The following is an 18939-nucleotide window of genomic DNA, read 5'->3' on the forward strand; positions in this document are numbered from 1 at the left end:
TTTTTGAGTTACCGACAAAAATCGTTAAAATTAAAACGCAATATATGAAAAGTTCAAATAAATGTTAACAACACTCTTGCTATCGGAAGAACTTTACGAATATTTTTATTCGTCGCTAACTTACCGAAAAATATCGTTAATTACCGAAGTTATAAGCATTTTAATTTTGCCGATTTTTGTCGTTAACTCAAAAAATGTTTTAGAGAATCGCACTACAGGCTATGGAGTTGAGTTCTGAGAAATTTAAAACCCCTCGCTTAAGTCAATCAATTGGCATGAAATGTGAAATAACAAAGATCAATTAGGATCTAGTTCCCTTCAATTTCTACCTGAAGTGACTTAAGCTTTGTTTAGAAAACCAGAATCAATGTTAGCAAATTCAACTCCGCAGTCTTTTTTATTTTTGTTTGCGAAACATGTACAGCACACTGTTTTATTTTGAATCACAATTAGTTCTAACATTAGTATCCTTAAGTTACATAGCTTCAAGTACTAACAACCGGGGTTAAAAAGGGCTTATTTTATATGAATTGATACAATTATGCTAAAACAATTAAGGTTTATAACAAATATTTAAGGCGAAAATTCGAACAAATTCTTATGATTTTAGTGAAATATTTTCTAAGCCTAGAACACATCAAAAGAATTGTGGGGAGTGCCACATTAGCATCCAAAAGACACATTGTGGTCTTTTTTAACGATTTTTAATAGCTTTCAAAGACCACAAAAGGGATTTTTTAAATGATTTTTATTAGCATCCAAAGACCACAAACGGCATGGATTTTTAAATGATTTTTATTAGCATCCAAAGACCACAACAGGTAGGAATTTTTTAATAAATAGTTTTTAAGTAACTTCCAAAGATCACAATAGGCGGATTTTTTTTAATGATTTTTATTAACATCCAAAAGTCCACAAAGGACTAAATTTTTAATGTTTTTTAGCAACATCCAAAGACCACAATAGTTGTTGATTTTTAGTAGCATCCAAATAGGACAAAAACCGTGGACATTTTAATGATATTTAGTAGCATCCAAAGACAACAATAGGCGTGGATTTTTAATGGGTTTTAGTAGCACCCAAAAATGACAAAAGCTGTGAATCTCTTGATTTTTAGTAGCATCCAAATAGAACAAAAGGCGTGGATATTTTAATACTATTTAATGGCATCCAAAAAGGACAATCGACGTGGATCTCCTTTTGATTTTTAGTAGCATTCAAATAGGACAAAAGGCGTGGACATTTTAATAATATTTAGTAGCACCCAAAGATCACAAAAGGTGTAGATTTTTTAATGATTTTTAGTACCACCCAAAAAGGACAAAAGGCATGGATATCTTATTGATTTTTAGTAGCATCCAAAAAGGACAATAGACGTGGATCTCTTATTGATTTTTTGTAGCATCCAAATAGGACAAAAGGCGTGGATCTCTTATTGATTTTTATTAGCATCCAAATAGGACAAAAGGCGTGGATCTCTTATTGATTTTTATTAGCATCCAAATAGGACAAAAGGCGTGGATCTCTTATTGATTTTTATTAGCATCCAAATAGAACAAAAGGCGTGAACATAATAATAATATTGAGTAGCATCCAAATAGGACAAAAGGCGTCATCATAATAATTAAATTGAGTAGCATCCAAATAGGACAAAAGGCGTGTACAAAATAATAATATTGAGTAGCGTCAAAAGACCACAACAGGCGTATATTTTTTAATGATTTTAGTAGCACCCAAAAAGGGCAAAAGGCGTGGATCTCTTATTAAATTTTAGTAGCATCCAAAAAGAACAGTAGACGTGGATCTCTTATTGATTTTTAGTAGCATTCAAAAAGAACAATAGACGTGGATCTCTTATTGATTTTAGTAGCATCCAATTAGGACAAAAGGCGCGGACATAATAATATTGAGTAGCATCCAAAGACCACCATAGGCGTGGATTTTTTAATGACTTTTAGTAGCACCCAAAAACGACAAAAGTCGTGGATCTCTCATTGATTTTTAGTAGCATCCAAAAAGATCAATAGACCACATAAGACGTGGATCTCTTATTGATTTTTAGTAGCATCCAAAAAGAACAATAGACGTGGATTTCTTATAGATTTTTAGTAGCATCCGAGGAGGACAGTAGACGTGTATTTTTAATGATTTTAGTTGCATCCAAGGAAACATTAGACGTGTTTTTAATGAATGTTAGTGGCATCCAAGGAGGACAGTAGGCGTGTACTTTTTAAATGATTTTTATTAGCATCCAAAGAGTACAGTAGACGTGTATTTTTTTAATAATTTTGTTGGTGCATCCAAGGAGGACAGTAGACGTGTATTTTTAAGGAGGACAGTAGACGCGTATTTTTTAATGATACATATTTAGTAGCATCCAAGGAGGACATTATACATTATTTTTAGCGACTTCCAAGGAAGACAGTAGATGTTTATTTTATAATGATTTTTTGTGGCATCCAAGGGGAGGACATTATACGTGTATTTTATAATTGAAGCATCTAAGAAGGACATTAGACGTGTGTTTTTTAATGATATTTAGTGGCATCCAAGGAGGTCAGTAGACGTGTATTTTTTAAAGATTTTAGTAGCATCCAAGGAGGACAATGGACGTGTATTTTTTTAATGATTTTTAGCGGCTTCCAAGGAGGACAGTAGACGTGTATTTTATAATCGAAGCATCTAAGGAGGACATTACACGTGTGTTTTTTTAATGATTTTAGTAGCATCCAAAGAGGACAATAGGCGTATATTTGTTCATGATTTGTAGTAGCATTCAAGGAGGACAGTATACATGTATTTTTATACCCAACACCACCCTGTGGTAAGGGTATTATGTGTTAGTGCATTTGTATGTAACATGCCTAAGGAAAAGAGATAGACCCATAGTTCCTTCTAGGGATATGCATAGAATCACTTTCTGAGTCGATTTATGAATGTCCGTCCGCCCGTCCGTTCGCAACGTACAGGTCGCATTTATTGTTCGATTTGGCTGAAAATTGGGGAAGATCATATTTCTATTGCTTTTGGTGAAAATCGGTTTAGATTTGGATATAGCTCCCATATATATTTTAGGCCGATTTGAGGTATTTGTTGCACCAAACACGCTGTATCTGTCCAATTTTGATGAAATTTGGAATGTGTTATGGAATTAGGTCTATAGATAAATGGGACAAATTAAAACGAAATCGGTTCAAATTTGGATATAGCTCCCATATATATTTTAGATCGATTTGAGGTATTTGATGCACCAAACACGCTGTATCTGTCCAATTTTGATGAAATTTGGAATGTGTTATGGAATTAGGTCTATAGATAAATGTGCCAAATTATATCAAAATCGGTTCAGATTTGGATATAGCTCCCATATATATTAGAGTTGTGCTTTCTAGTTCGTTTAGCTGATCGATCTTTTTAGTTCAGGCCTTTTGATTGAACTAGTTCGTTCTTTTAGTTCAGTTCGTCGTTCAGCAAGCACTTTGCAATAAAACTCTCTAAAATGTTGCACATTACCATATAGTTGACCGAAGATCCTATAAACTGTTGATAATAAGTTGGGAGAGTGTTTTTCTCGTTGGTAGAGTATACCCAGGACAGTGTGACACAAGTTCTATTAATTTTTTTGAATTCTGGCTCATCAACTATGTTTAGCGCATGATGACCTTTTGCTACCATTTTGCCTATCAATTTCTTCAAACTTTTTCATAGGGGGCGGTCTCCGGATGTTGAGAGCTTGAACTTGGCATTTCTACTCCAACCGCGTCAGATTCTAAGTTCAGAGTCCTGTGTGTTTGCTGCCTTTTCACCACCAAAGGAATATGATGATGCTTTGTCTTCATGTGTCTACTTAAATTGTCAATGTACCCTCCAGCAGTACTCAAGGATGTGGGGCAATACCTGCATGTCGCTCTTTTAAATTCATTTTCCTTAAAATGCATCCAATTCCAATATATTTTCTGTTTTCAGACATATTACTTTCTAAGAACAAATTTGCACTCTTCGATTGAGAAAAACTAGCAAATTAATTGTCTTACCCTGCGTTTACAAATGACAACAGTTGAGTACATGTATTAATTGTCAAAAACCCAAAACTTGCCCGTGTGATGTAGGCGTCTAAACGACTGCAAAAACAGTTGTCAATTTATGAATGAAAATCGTCGATTTGTTTTTGTTTTCCGTTCACAGATTTTATTTTGGTTCATGTTCTTTTGTTTTCAACACATTTCAATTATTATCTCACTTGTTTTACAAAAATTTCAAAAATTTGTTAACCCTACTGTCTGTGAAAAAATGATGGACAGCTGACAAATGTATGTATGTGTTAGTAAATCAGAGTTTGAAGACAAATTGTATGGTGCAAACGCTGGTTGAAACAGCTGACATTTCTTTCGTTCTTTTACTGAACTATAAAGAACGACTTCGAGTGATCTAGTTTAGTCGTTCTTTGGGGTGAGTCGTTTAATTGAACTAGTTTGGTCGCGAACTATACAACTCTACTATATATTTTTGGCCGATTTTTGGTATTTTGTGCACTAAACACGTTATATATGTCCGATCTCAATGAAATATGGAATGTGTGACGGAGTTTGGTCTATAAATAAGTGTGCCAAATTTTATCGAAATCGGTTCTGATTTGGATATAGCTCCCATATATATTTTCGCCCGATTTAAGGTATTTGATGCACCAGACGCTATGCATGTCTAATTTTGATGAAATTTGGAATGTGTGACGGTGTTTGGTCTAGAAATATATGTGCCAAATTATATTGTTATCTGTTCACATTTGGATTTAGCTCTCATATATATTTTACCTATTCACAGTGGTGTAGGGTATCATATAGTCGGTCCCGCCCGACTTTGACCCTTTCCTTACTGGTTTAATTCTACAAAGTTTTTAATAACATCAGAGGAGGGCGGAGTTTTTTTTTTCTTTTTTCTCCCATCGGACGCATCCCCAGGTGGTGGATAGGGGAAAGCTCATCAGATATGACGGGTACCGCAAAAATAAAATATGTGGGGCGAACCAAAAACAAAAGGAAAAAGGCAGCGTCTGATCGAGATTCGGCGGCAGCAAACAGCGTCTGTACTCCATTGGAGCGGCTGAATATGTAGACGGATAACTATAAACCCTTCAGAAGGCAACGGGAAACCACTGAAGTAACATCCCTTGAAAATCGTACAACATGAACAATACAACGCAAAATACACGGCCCTCAGTCTCCGGCCAAGAGAGGGTGCTAAGAATCCCCGGAGGTAAAACCAAACAAAAATTAACAATTGGGACATGGAATGTCCGAAGTCTTTATGAAACTGGAAAACTGAACAACACCATCAGTGAAATGAATCGTCTTAAAATAGACATATTAGGTGTTGGCGAAACATGGTGGAAGGACAGTTGTGATTTTAGATCAGAAAATGTCACTGTTTACCACTCAGGAAATCAGCGCGGCCTTCATAGAAATGGAGTATGTATCATTGTAAAAAACCACATAGCCTCATGCGTAACTGGGTATGTTCCACTATCAGATAGAGTCATCCTACTCAAAATAATGGCAAAACCAATAAACATCAACATAATCCAAATTTATGCTCCCACATGCGATGCAAATGCCAATGACATCGAGGAATTCTATAACAACATTTCGCAACTATTAAGAATGACAAAAAGTCATGAAATAAATATTATACTAGGTGATTTTAATGCGAAGGTTGGTAACGATGAAGTTAAAGACATCACTGGAAAATATGGTCTTGGAGACCGAAACGAAAGAGGTGACCGACTTATCCAATTCTGCCAAGAAAACAATATGAAGATCATGAACACATTTTATCGTCTACACCCCAGGAGATTATACACATGGAAATCACCGCAAGACAGCCATGGACATATAGTAAGAAATCAAATAGACTATATATTGATAAACAAAAGATATAACTCCTGTGTTTCCAAGTGTACAACATATCCAGGTGCAGATGTTCCAACAGACCACAATCTATTGGTCTCAAAACTGCGCCTCAAACTCGCGCTTATACGGAAAAAGAAAACCCAGCCAAAAATCGATATCGGAAAACTTAGCGATCCTACCATAAAAAACCAACTGCAACATCAAATCAATGGAGAATTAGAAAGCATCAAGGAAGACAATCCGGATCTACTGTGGAACAACCTAAAAACTACTTTAAACACAGTAACTAAAAGCATCCTGGGAAGCCGATCAATGGCAAGAACTGAAGACTGGATAACAGACGAAATTCGAGAACTTCGGGAAGAAAGAAGTAGACATAAAAATAAAAATTATGAAAGGTACTGGGAAATAAACAATGAAATAAGATCGGCAATCCGCGCAGCAAAAAATGACCAACTAAATAGAAAATGTCAAGAAATTGAATTTCTACAGTCCATACATGACGACTTTAACCTACATAAAAAGATAAAGGAATCTGCGGGGACGTATGGAAGAAAGACAAGTGCAATTATCTTTAATGATAATAATGAAGCAGTGTTTGATATGGAGGGAAGAAAGACTATATGGAAAGATTATATAGAAAAACTTTTCACGGATGAGCAGCGAGCACCTCTTGAGAATAATTTAAGCAATTATCTAGTTGGATCATCAATAACAAGATTAGAAGTAGAACGCGCCGTACAAACTCTAAAAGATAAAAAAGCCACAGGATCTGATGAAATACCCTCTGAAGTCTTAAAGCTAATAGATTCCAGCAATAAAGAACTCCTCATCACCCTTTTCAACCATGTATACGACACTGGACAATATCCAGAAGATTGGCTCAAATCTACTTTCATAGCCATTCCCAAGAAAAACAATGCAAAACGATGTTGTGAATTCAGATTAATAAGTCTAATGAGTCACGTACTGAAAGTATTCCTAAAAATAATACATCAACGAATATATAGCAAGTGCGAACATGCTATGGGAAAAACGCAGTTTGGGTTTAAGGAATGGATGGGTACCCGAGAAGCTCTATTCTGTTTACAAGTCTTAGTCCAGAAATGCAGAGAAGCCTAAAAAGATGTTTTCATCTGCTTCATCGATTATGAGAAAGCCTTCGATACGGTTAACCATGATAAATTAATGAACATTTTGACATCTATCGGAGTACAAGGAAAAGAATTACGATGTATTAAAAATTTGTATTGGAACCAAAAAGCACGAATCGACGTCAATGGTGAACAAAGTGATGAAATTATTATCTCAAAAGGAGTTAGACAGGGATGCATACTGTCCCCATTACTATTCAACGTGTACTCGGAAAAAATATTTCAAGAAACGTTAGATGGAGGAAATATTGGAATAAAAATAAATGGACATATTGTGAATAATATAAGATATGCAGACGACACCAAACTACTGGCTGAGAGCATATCAGGTCTACAGAAACTTATAGAAAAATTGGCACTCACAAGTGAAAAGTATGGGTTAAAAATTAATATGAAAAAAACTAAATACATGATAGTAAGCAGAAAAAACGACCATCGCAACGTGAAGCTTACTATAAAGGAAACGGAAATCGAGAGGGTACACACATTTAAATATCTGGGAGTACTAATAAATGACCGTTGGGACTACTCAAAGGAAATTAACAGCCGAATAGAAATAGCGAGAGATGCCTTTTTTTAAACACAAAAAAGTATTAACAAGTCACGACATAAATGTGACAACAAAAATAAGATTTATCAAGTGCTATGTTTGGTCAGTCCTCTTATATGCTTCAGAAGTCTGGACACTTAAAATGTCCGATGAAAGAAAATTGGCAGCTTTTGAAATGTGGACATTCCGACGAGTACTGAAAATACCCTGACTTCAAAAATATCAAATGACGAAGTACTTAGAAGGATGAATGTGAACCGACAGCTAATCTCAACAATAAAAAAGCGTAAAGTCTCATACCTTGGACACATACTTAGAAATAACAAATACAAGATTCTACAAACAAACCTTAAGGCAAAAATCGACGGAAAGCGCGGAAGAGGTACAAAAGAGACAACCTGGCTCAAAAATATCCAGACATGGACCGGCTATAATGATGAATACATACTTTTACAAGCCGCTAAGAACAGGGAGCTGACCATCATTGTGTAACAACAAATAATTATAAATATATACTTAGTATCATATATGTATCATTGAAATATTATTGTACGATCACCAATATCCGAATAACGGATGAGTAAATAAAGAAGAAGAAGAAGGGGAGGGCAATAGACGTGTATTTTTAATGCATTTTAGTAGAATATGTTTGTTCTTGTTGTAGCATCTTCTGTTTTGTCTGGATCTGGGTCAATCTTCAATGTGGGTGTCTCATCAAACTGAACCGGTTTGGTGGCACAGTTAAAGAGGTTCAATGTATGGGTATACCAAATCATATGATTGGCATATGTTTTGCAAACTTTCGCCAATCCGCATCCAATATAAGTGAGTCGAATGCACCACTGTTCATTGGCTACCATCAAGGAGCAGAAGGAACAGGAGTAGTCGCCGGGTAGTAAGTTGTGTTGAACATAGGACGACTTGTTGAAACGTTTAACCACCGTTGGAAAATGATGATCTTGTTTTGGCGAAGGAGACACTAACTATTTATTACACCACGGTGACTGATTCTGGACATTTTTGCTACCTTTTGATCAGATGAATGGTATACTGAATATTGTCATTAGGTTAATAGTTGCATTCCAGTTTGATGTTGTACTTCTATCTGTTGTACATTTAGCTTATATCGAATTTCCCTAAATTTTGATAGAGATATGCAGCCCCTTTTCGTGGTCTTCTCGGGAAGATAGGTTTTATATCTTCATATTCGACATTAATGTTTAGATGCTTTTTGGAATCGCTCATGACCCTATGGACTAGGTTACTGTAATAAAATAAATTAAAAATTGAAAAAAAAAAATTATCACTCTAGTGTCCTGTCTCGAGAGAGGTGGCCTATTGTTATATGCATACAAGTTACTTATCAAAAACGTTGATAATTGCCTCTTAAAATCATCGCCACCAATTACTCCAACAAAAAAGATTTCCCTATAAAAGGATGTTGCAACCTCCGCGGAATTCCATCTGACAGTTTAATGGCTATCCGACAGAGTATATTTTTTCTTATAAAACCATCGGCACAAATAAAGTGGACATAGGACATGAGGTGCAGGGGTTTTAATGAAACTTTATTTAAAATCCAAATTACCATATATGTATTTTTATATAAAGACGTTATAGCTAAATATTATTGTAGATACTAAATAAAATTTTAAAACCTAAAAATTACATAATTACAACAAAAATCCACTAACGATTTTTTCATTCCTTGTTACAGCCTATTGATGTTAAAATGAATCCTGTAACGCCTGGTGGCGAAGGAGTTTTGGCTAATTTCTTCAATTCATTGTTGCACAAAAAATCCGGTTCTCCAGCAACACCACCTGGAGCCATGAGCACACCACGGGCAAATGGTTCGGATAGCCTATTAACACCCGATAAGCTATCAGTACGCACAGATGCTGCAGCGGAATTGGATCGTTTGGCGAGAAGTGTTAAAAAAGATGTTGATTTTTCGCAAAGTGAATGTTAAATCCACGAAAAAACACAAACGAGCTAGAAAAAGAGACATAGAGAGAAGAGAGAGAGAGCGAGATAGAACCAAAATTAAGAGGCACTAATATTTCTTTTTGGAGACAAACCCCAAACATTTGTTTAACAAAATATTAAAAAAAGAAAACAAAAAGAATATCTCCTCCTAATCCTCAATTTTAGTAAAGTGTAACAGAAGTTTTAAACAACAAAAACACACACAAACACAACAACAATTTGCATTAATTTATAAAACAACAAAAAAGTAAATAAAAAACCCTAAAGCATATTAAGAGTTAGAAGAACGATCCTAAGGCCTTTCTAAAAACAATAAAAAAATATAAAAAACAAAAATATCCTCATCTCTATATGTGGAAACTTGTAACGTATTGTAAAATACATACAACAACAAACAACTAATATCTACAACTGATGATAAACACACGATACTTAGCAAACAAACAAAAAAAAACTAAAACTCTAGTAAAAATTTCTAAGAAAAAGCAAAGCAAACATTTAACACTGCAAAACAAAACAAGAAAAAAATGTCCTCATGAAATGTATTTCATAAGTACTCAATCAAATCCTCCTTCCCAACATTTATATATATTTTTTAAATTATTATCCCTTTAAAATGCCTGCTCCTTTAACTGTTATATATTATTATTATAATTTTTTAAAAAAAAAGAAAAATTAGTTTTAGAATTGTGCTCAGTTATTAATTATTTCCATATTTTCTTTTAACTCTCCTCTTAGTATTCAATTTTCTTCTTTTTTAATATTCCCTTTTGATTATATTTGTTTTAAATATCATTCATATGTAGAAAAAAAAGAAACGAAAAGAAATAATAATAACTTTAAACATCAACCAACAACTTTATCAAGTATTTTGTCCACAAATTTACACAAATGTAACGGCAAAACATAAAAAAAGGGTATCTACTCTTTTTTTTTAATAAAAAATATATAAACTGTTAATATGGCTGAATAATAAACAAAAGTATTTTTTTAAAAAAATAGGCATTATAATTTTTGTATGTTTTCATTTTTCTTCTACATTGACCAATTTAAGGGGTTACCCCACCTACTTGTCACTTTCAAAAAATGGGGAAAAAAAATATTAGCTTATTTTGAAGTATAGGTATTATAGAGTATACCACAAAAGATTTCAAGTAGATCGGATCAAAATTGGCTGAGATATGTTCAAATTGAAGAATCCGTTGAGTTTTGTGTGTAGATTCTCAACTTAAAACGCGTTTTTCTTGAAACCCCTTTTTTGTAAAAGCGTTTTGCGGTGCCAACGATATCTCGAAAACGAATTGACCGATCTTCATATGGTTTTGTGAGCTTATTATATACATAAAAAGCTTGTCTTTAAGCGAGACAGATTTTTTTTTTAATTTTTTTTGCACGATTTTTGGACAAAAAAAACAAAGGTCAATTTGTTCGCTAAAATCCAAAATTTTGACTTTGTTTGCTCATAATATTGTTTAAAATCGATTTTTTAAAATTTTGTTTCACTTAAAGACAAACAAGATTATTAGATTCTTAAAACGCCCACAAAAATATGCGAATATCAGCCCATCCTTTTTCGAGCTATCGTTGGCACCGCAAAACGCTTTTACAAAAAAGGGGTTTGGCAGGTAGCCATTTACCACAAAACTATGCAACATTATTCAACAACAAAAATTCCAAAAGTAGTTTAAGATGTGTTCTTTCAGGATGAAAAAATATCAACCTAAAAATATTTGTAGTTTCTTTGAAAAAATTTTTTTTTTTTTTGGTCTGTACAACTAGGGGTAACCAACCCCTTAAAGGCTTACAAATAGTTGTCGTTCCCATTGGTCCGTCTCGGTCAACGACTGTCACCTCAGCCCATTCTGCAACAACATATGGGTTGCTACAGTTTTCGATTCCTTGATTTCAGCGATTGCCTTCTAATACAGGGCGTCTTATGGTGTAGTTGTTGCTCTGGTGATCTGAAGGTTTCTTCGATGCGTATCGTTGATAGCAACAATTCAGACAGCGACAAAAGGTCTTGGTTACTTACTAAGTCAGTTTACTTCGTCACTAAATAAGTACGGAAGGTTACAACTGGGATATTGTGCTGTATGATCTTAGATTTTCTCTTTGAAAACTTCCAAAGTGTCATATTAAGTTTGGTTTCTAATGAATTTATGTTGTTTTTATACCCTCAGCATTTATTCTAACGAGGGTATATATACTTTCATACGGGCAAAATGTGCCTCATTGAAATAATGGTTTTAGACCCCAAGTATGTTTGGACGAAATGTGTTTCAGACAATTTGGAGTCGATTGAGCAATGTCCGTCCGTCTGTCTGGCTGGCTGGTGCGCACGATAACTCTCCAAGGGATGAACCGATTCGGTTCAAATTTTGGCTTTTGTAATATTTCGCCCAAACTTAGTTTAAGATGAGCTATATCGGTCCACTCCTTCCGGTACCTCCCACACAAATGTTCGGAAAATTTGTGCGCACGATAACTCTTGAAGGGAGTAACCGATTTGGTCCATACTTTGCACATCGTGAATGTTGTACCAGACTTAGATAAGGTTTTAATATGGACTCCTTCGGGTGCCTCCCACACAAAATTTCGGACTAGTTCACTTTAGGACCTGCTCTCGAATCGCTTTGATTTTTGTTTTAGCAACTTGTATTCACCGCCCCCTACACGACGGTACAAGTTTCATTAGCGGCAAGTCCATCCTTCCTGAGAAAATAGCATGAAAGTTGCAAAAAACCCCTATGACACCGTGTGAGGTGGTTGGAGCGCAAGATAAATCTAGAACGGATCTGCCGATTCGTTCCAAAATTTGGCCTTAGTAATATTTTGTCCAAACACAGTTTAAGTTCGAAGATAAGCCATATGGGTCTACTAACTCAGGAACCTCCCTCACAAAAGTTCAAAAATGTTCGGAAAAATCGTTCGTACGGTAACTCTTGAAGGGGGTGGCCAAATTGGTCCATACTTTACACATCCTAATATATCTACCCGATATAGAAGAGGTTCAAATATAGACTATATTTGTCCACTCGATCCCGTACCCACAAAATTTCGGATAAGTTCACTTTAAGACCTGATATCGAATCGCTTTTTGTTGAAGCAACTTGCATTCGCTGCCTCAATTACGATGGTACTAGTTTTTTTTTCAGGGGCAAGTCCATACTTCTTGAGCAAACAGCCCGAAGGGTGTAAAAACCCCCTATGGGCACCATATGTAGTGGCTGGAGATCCACTTCCATAATGGTCAATGTCGGTCCATTCCTTTTAGTATCTCCTCCGCAAAACTTTTGATCATTACTCCCAATCAACATTTTTGTCGGTTCAAACGGCCAACATTTTTAAAACTCCCTAAATACATACGTTTTTTGGAAAAAAATTGTTTCAATATACACAGGATGAGGGTATATCTCTGTCAGCAAAGCCGATTGATACTTTTTTACTTGTTTGTATGTGATGTGACCGTGTGTTCGTTTCTGTTTGGGTTTGGTTGTGACTGTTTCCACTGGCTGCAACCGCAAGACTTTTGGATTTAATTAAGTATGTTTGGCTGCGTAGTAGAAAAGGTTCAGCGTGTCGTGCGGGCTTACTCAATCCTATAAAGTAATGATTTGGGTTATTACAATATTAACATCCTGTCAGGTACTGCAACGAAAGCATATTATTATAGGCTGACTTCCGTATCCTCAGTTGCTTTGTTAATGTCTGTAAATGTCTTAAGCATCCTATTCCAGAATTAATTCGAAATATTGCAAACCAACACGTCACTGATGCGTATTTGAAACGCATAATACACAAAAAATAGTAAAGTTGTGTTACCTGAGGTTACCATTTGTTACCAGCAACAGCAGCAACTTGGAAGCAATTTTTAAGAGAAGAGAGAGAGCAAAAATTCCTTTCTCTTCTACCACAGGCTACCAGAAGAATTTTGTCAGGTAAAAAATGGCAGAACTGTTTTTTTTTTATTTTTTGACGATTATTTGACAATTAAGAAAAAATGAACAAAACAAAATCAAAAACTGTGAAATAAAAGAAGAAAATTGAATTGTTATGTTTCTTTTTGACATTGCTACCAGATCTACCATTTTTTCGTTTCTTTACTTTTCTGGTAAAACTGTTCGTGAGAGAGCAATTTTGACAGTTTTCTCTTTTACCATTTTTACCATTAAAAAAGTAAAGGAACAAAGCTATAGTAGAAAACTGATGGTCGACTTCCGTATTTTCAGTTGCTTTGTATTCGTGCATGAAAATAGGGGTTCTTAAATCGATTTCCCCACTACTGCAATTTCATAAAATTACTCTAGTATGGAACTCGATTTAAGAACCCCTAGTTTCATGCACGAATACAAAGCAACCGGCAATACGGAAGTCAGCCATTATGGAGGTTTTGCAACAGTGGGCCTTTTTAAAATACTTTTACAAAGCATGTGCAATAACTGAAACAATGCAGTTTTATGACGTTTCGGAAGTCAGCCATACTGACGAACGGGAAGAATCGTCGTCTTCTCAGGTAATAGGTTATAAAAGACATGAGGCAACCAGTCTGTCTGGACATTCAACGCCATTTCCATCAATTTTGTAGAGCACAGACGTAGTCAGTCTAGGAGGAAGGTTTACTCTTGTGTATGGTCCACTGTAGTTATAAGGAGGCACCCCATTGTAGTCCCCAGGCCAGCGTCCAAGTAATCATCAAATGCACTTGTACGAGTAATTACCCTAACCTATTGCGCTAAAACAGTTCAATCTGGTTTTTATCTGCTCATGAAGTTGTGTCGGCTAACGAATTGAAGAAGAATGTCGTCGATAATATCGTTCTTCTGGGAAACCCCTATAGAGATTTGACATCTAGTTCCGAATTTCACGCATATTGGCTTGGTTGACGGTATCAAAGGCTTAAACCATCATAAAGTCTCAAGAGTCTTTGCAACTGCCGTCAGAAGTTTTATCAATGCGTACGATTTCTCTGGCTTCAAAAGCTGTTGTTGTTGTTGTAACAGGGTTTTATTATACGGGTGTGTTCTGAGACACACTTCGCCTCACTTCACGCCTCAAGCATTTTATCCACCCCATTTAGACCTATTTTTTGCGACTTTATTTGAGCTAAGATTTATTAGGGTATTTAAAAAGAAGAGTACACCCTAGTCCATCCATAAAATACTCGAAAAATAGGCGTAAATTGGGCAAACAAAATGCTTGAGGCGTGAAGTGAGAGGTGAAGTGTGTCTCAGAACATACCCGATTATGTTTGTATGTTCGTTCTCCTGTTCAATCTGGCTCTGAGTCTATCTCCAGTTCCCGGAAGGTGGCTACTTCGATGGGATGTAACCACAGATCCACTGGAGTCAGATGAGTAGGCTTGGCGGGGCAGTTGAATAGGTGCTTAGTATCGTGCGGGCCCATGCCGCATGTTGGGCAGATGTCTTGCACGGTGCGATCGGTTCCCGCCCAATAGCAATTTAGGCGACTGCAATATCCCGAGCGTAATTGAGCCAAAACTACTCTGGTTTGTCGTGGCAGCTGACGCTCTTCGGCTGCGATAGATGGGGATGTACTCCGATGACTGCATTCACACAATCAGGTATGTGATGAAAACCGAATCGACTCGATTTGCAGAATCGAAATAGTATATAATCGGAGTGCCGTTGATGATATATATAATTTTGCTTCGCAAACGTCCCTTATTCGAATAACATTTTTAAACTCCATTTCAATTTCATTAAAATATCCACCGAAATTGGAGATATACGATTTCGATTTATGGCAAAACGAGTCGAATCGTTTTCCATCACATAGCTGAATAATTGCATATGGTCTTAGCAACTGTGTCCGTGTGAATGCTGTTCAAACCTGCCTGATATGCCTGTTGATCTCTCCTATATTGTTGGACCGTCGTCTCTAGAGCATGAATATCCTTCTTTATATGCCTGGGTGTATTGGTGGCCAGAAGATGGCGATTGGGATGGCTCTCACGGTTACACCCGAGCAAGAACTGCAACGATAGCATCTCATTATGTTGTCGTACTGGAATAATCTTTGCCAACTCATGTAGATGGTCCACTGTTGCTGTTCTCAGGGCGGCGTTCCGACAAATTTAAATCTTATCCCACTGCGTGTCACATAAATTCGGGAACCAAACTGGCGCCGCATAGCTTACCACAGACCGACCTATCGCTTTTATACGTGGTCAACAAGGTTTCTTTATCTGCACCCCAAGTGGTGCCGGCTAGGGACTTGAGGACCTTGTTCCTACATATCAGTTTATCGCAGATAGCTGTGGCATGAACGGATGACGTGAAAGTGGTGTCGACGAATGTGACCCCTAGAATTTTGGGGCAGTTTGTGGTCGGAATTCTGCTACCATCGACCCTGATATTCAACTCTCTTTTATACTGCGCCGTCCATGTGGTGAACAGAGTGGCCCTCGATTTAGTGGCGGATATCTGCATATTCCTCGCGTGAAAAAAATGTGATAAGATCGGTTAAATAGGAATTCAGTCTCTCACAGATGTCATAAGGGAAGGTACCTGACGCCAGAATCGTACAATCATCTGCATACGTTACAGGAAAGGTAGAGGTTAAACAGTTCCGGAGATATCACCCCTCCTTGGGGAACTCCCTGTTTCAGTCTACGAGGCTTGCATTTCTTGTTCCTGAATTCCACAAAAGACTGGCGACCACACATATAGTTGATTATCCAACGTTTCAGACTTGGCCGGAGGGTTGTCTGCTCGATGTCCTCGAACAGCGTGGAATGCTTGACAGTATCAAAGGCTTTGGATAAGTCAAGCGCCACCATCACTATTCTATTAACGGCCGCTCCTGGTTGAGTCCTCGACAAATATATGTAGAGATGGCGTGCAGCGTTGTTGTCGTGCTGTGCTGCTTGAACAAAATAGCTAACGGTGACCAGCTTAAAAACGCTAATACCGGAAGAAGTGACTGAGATTGGTTCAACCACTTCACATGATAATAATATTTGTCTCGAAGATGGACAACATATATCTGACATGTATGTACTTCCATCTCCTCCCTCACAATATATCAAAAAGGATTGTTTTGAAATATTCATCAGAGGTAGCCCTTGTGAAAATGATAACAAAGATGGATATGCACTTTTTTAAAAAAATTACCACATAGCAAAATAATTATCGAAAGGAATGACACTCGCAAAATTTGTTCCAGTTCCAAGATGGACTATATAGGGCCATTTGTTCAGGTACCTCATCCATAAAAATTCAACACATTTGCGCCTTAATCCAGTTTAATGTCATTTTTGGATTTTAATATCGGGGTATTTATTGTGACATGACTACAACATTACTTCCAATACCTCCTGAGATATATGTAAGCCCACAATGTCCCAATATTTAGGACCACTTCTTCATATACCTCTCCCACTTAAGTTTTTAATAGCCTTTGTGGTCTTTGTTACATCGTTATCCTTTTATTATGCATACTTCTCTCCCGAATGATACGAAAACCCCGCGCAATTGGTATTCTTGAAGGCATTCAGCCCAATCATGAATATTCTTGCGGAATACAACTCTCGCGGAATAGATTTTTCTCGAGAGAACATTCCTCCCATGGTTTAATAAGAAAGGTTAGCCAAAGCTTTATGTCAATTTAAATTTTTTCATTCGAGTATTCCTAAAACTTCAAAACAATAAACACAAACTGTGTATGTGTGTGTGGTGTTTGAATAAAATGCCAAACAATTTTAAAAACAATCGAATTCAATGATTTTTAAAATTATTTTTGGAACATTTGTATGGAAATAATTCGTCAGGTTATCATTGAAACAAACATTTTATCATATCCACAACTTGATTATGCGGAGAAACATTGGTCCTTCATTTATTTTTCGCGATTTTTATAAAATGCTCAAAATTGGTGTTGTAAACAAACCCACTTGTTGCTTAATTTTGAAGTTTTAGGAATTCAGGAAAAACAAGGGTTCTATAGATTTTTTTCATTTAAATCTACCTCTTTACTTATACCATGATTCCTCCTATCATGAATAATGTGAGAAAAATAATCATTGAATTTGGCAGCACTGAAGGGTCTTTTCCATACCTTGTGTGCCCTAATTGTTGTGAAAACAAAGCGAAAATTTTTTGTTTGTGATAGCAAAGAAGGGAAAAGAGATAAATTCCGCAAGGAATGTTCATTCATGATTGGGCTGATTATGTTCTTTTTTTAGACAGTGGGGGTTATTCTAAACGAAAATCCGCCGATTCAATTCGATGGAAAAAGTGAAAAAAAAAACATATGGAGAATTTTCGTTAAGAATAACCCCAGTGTGTTTGAGTCTTTCGGCTATGATACCCGACGAATGCCTAATCTTCCAAAACTTCTTTTGTAACCTACGGAAATTCGACTTATTTTTTTAATAAGGGATCTTCTCATGGTTTTTTATGTTCTCTGTTGTCTTTTTTGAACAGCCATAAGCTGCGTGTAGTTATCTGCCAAAAAAGATTCTATTTTAATTCTGTATTTTGGTTTTAATGGATTTAGATATTTTAAAACCCAAGTTCTAAAATTTTTTCATATGACATCAAAGAATTCAGTTTCCCACATGGCCTTCAAAAAATATCGTTCTTCTAAAGATAACTTTTTTTAGCTCAATACAGCTTCTTCCTCTTCAATTTGCCACTCACTCCTATTTATAACTAACTGTAAAACTAATTTGCATTAAATGTAAAATTAATTATAAATAGATTTGTTAAATAATTTTTTTATTTATATTTTTCTAATCTTTATTTTTCTAATTTTAATAATAAAATAAACACTATTTGCTTAATACTATTTTAAGATTAATTTTAAACATTTATTTGTGTTCTCAAAAACAAAACAAAAAAAAAATGCAATTAAAAATAAAATATAATTTAAAAACACACACACAAACACAACACCTATATAATGTAAAATGTTTATGCAAATACGCTAACTATAACAAAATATTATTATAGTATATATTTATATAACAAAAAAGATATAATTAAGCAATTAAAAATATAATAATGAGATTTGAATATGAATTGAAATAGTTCTATGTGGAAATTTATTAATTTTTTTAATAAAAAAATAATAAATTTCCATTAATATTTCGCAAAAGAGGGAAAATAATTAAGAAGAAAAAAAAGAAATAAATAAAATTGTTTCTTCGAGAATTTACTACTTCAATGTAAAATAAAGACAACATAAATAAAATATAAATTTAAAAATAACTTAAAATGCATTTGAAATGCCGCTGTTTCAACGCTTCTCCCGACATCTCTTATAGAATCCGCAAATCCAACAATTATTGAGAGAAATCAATTCCCTTGAAAAGTCGTGA

The 18939-nt window shown here is 35.5% G+C and overlaps 1 protein-coding gene across 30 annotated transcripts in view; it reads left to right on the forward strand.

Moving 5' to 3' along the window:
- The window catches only part of Dlic (dynein light intermediate chain), a 44345-nt gene extending 33747 nt beyond the window's left edge, over positions 1-10598 (forward strand). For all 30 annotated transcript variants that reach the window (XM_073977196.1, XM_073977203.1, XM_073977218.1 and 27 more), the window contains one exon: positions 9328-10598. In XM_073977196.1, the coding sequence (XP_073833297.1) occupies positions 9328-9582 (255 nt within the window). In that variant the 3' untranslated portion in view covers positions 9583-10598. The remainder of the gene's footprint in view (positions 1-9327) is intronic.
- Positions 10599-18939: the final 8341 nt, after the last annotated feature.

The sequence above is a fragment of the Musca autumnalis genome, unplaced genomic scaffold (genome assembly GCF_047663935.1).
Source record: "Musca autumnalis isolate F117 unplaced genomic scaffold, ASM4766393v1 scaffold_3, whole genome shotgun sequence".
NCBI classification, from domain to species: Eukaryota; Metazoa; Arthropoda; class Insecta; order Diptera; family Muscidae; genus Musca; species Musca autumnalis.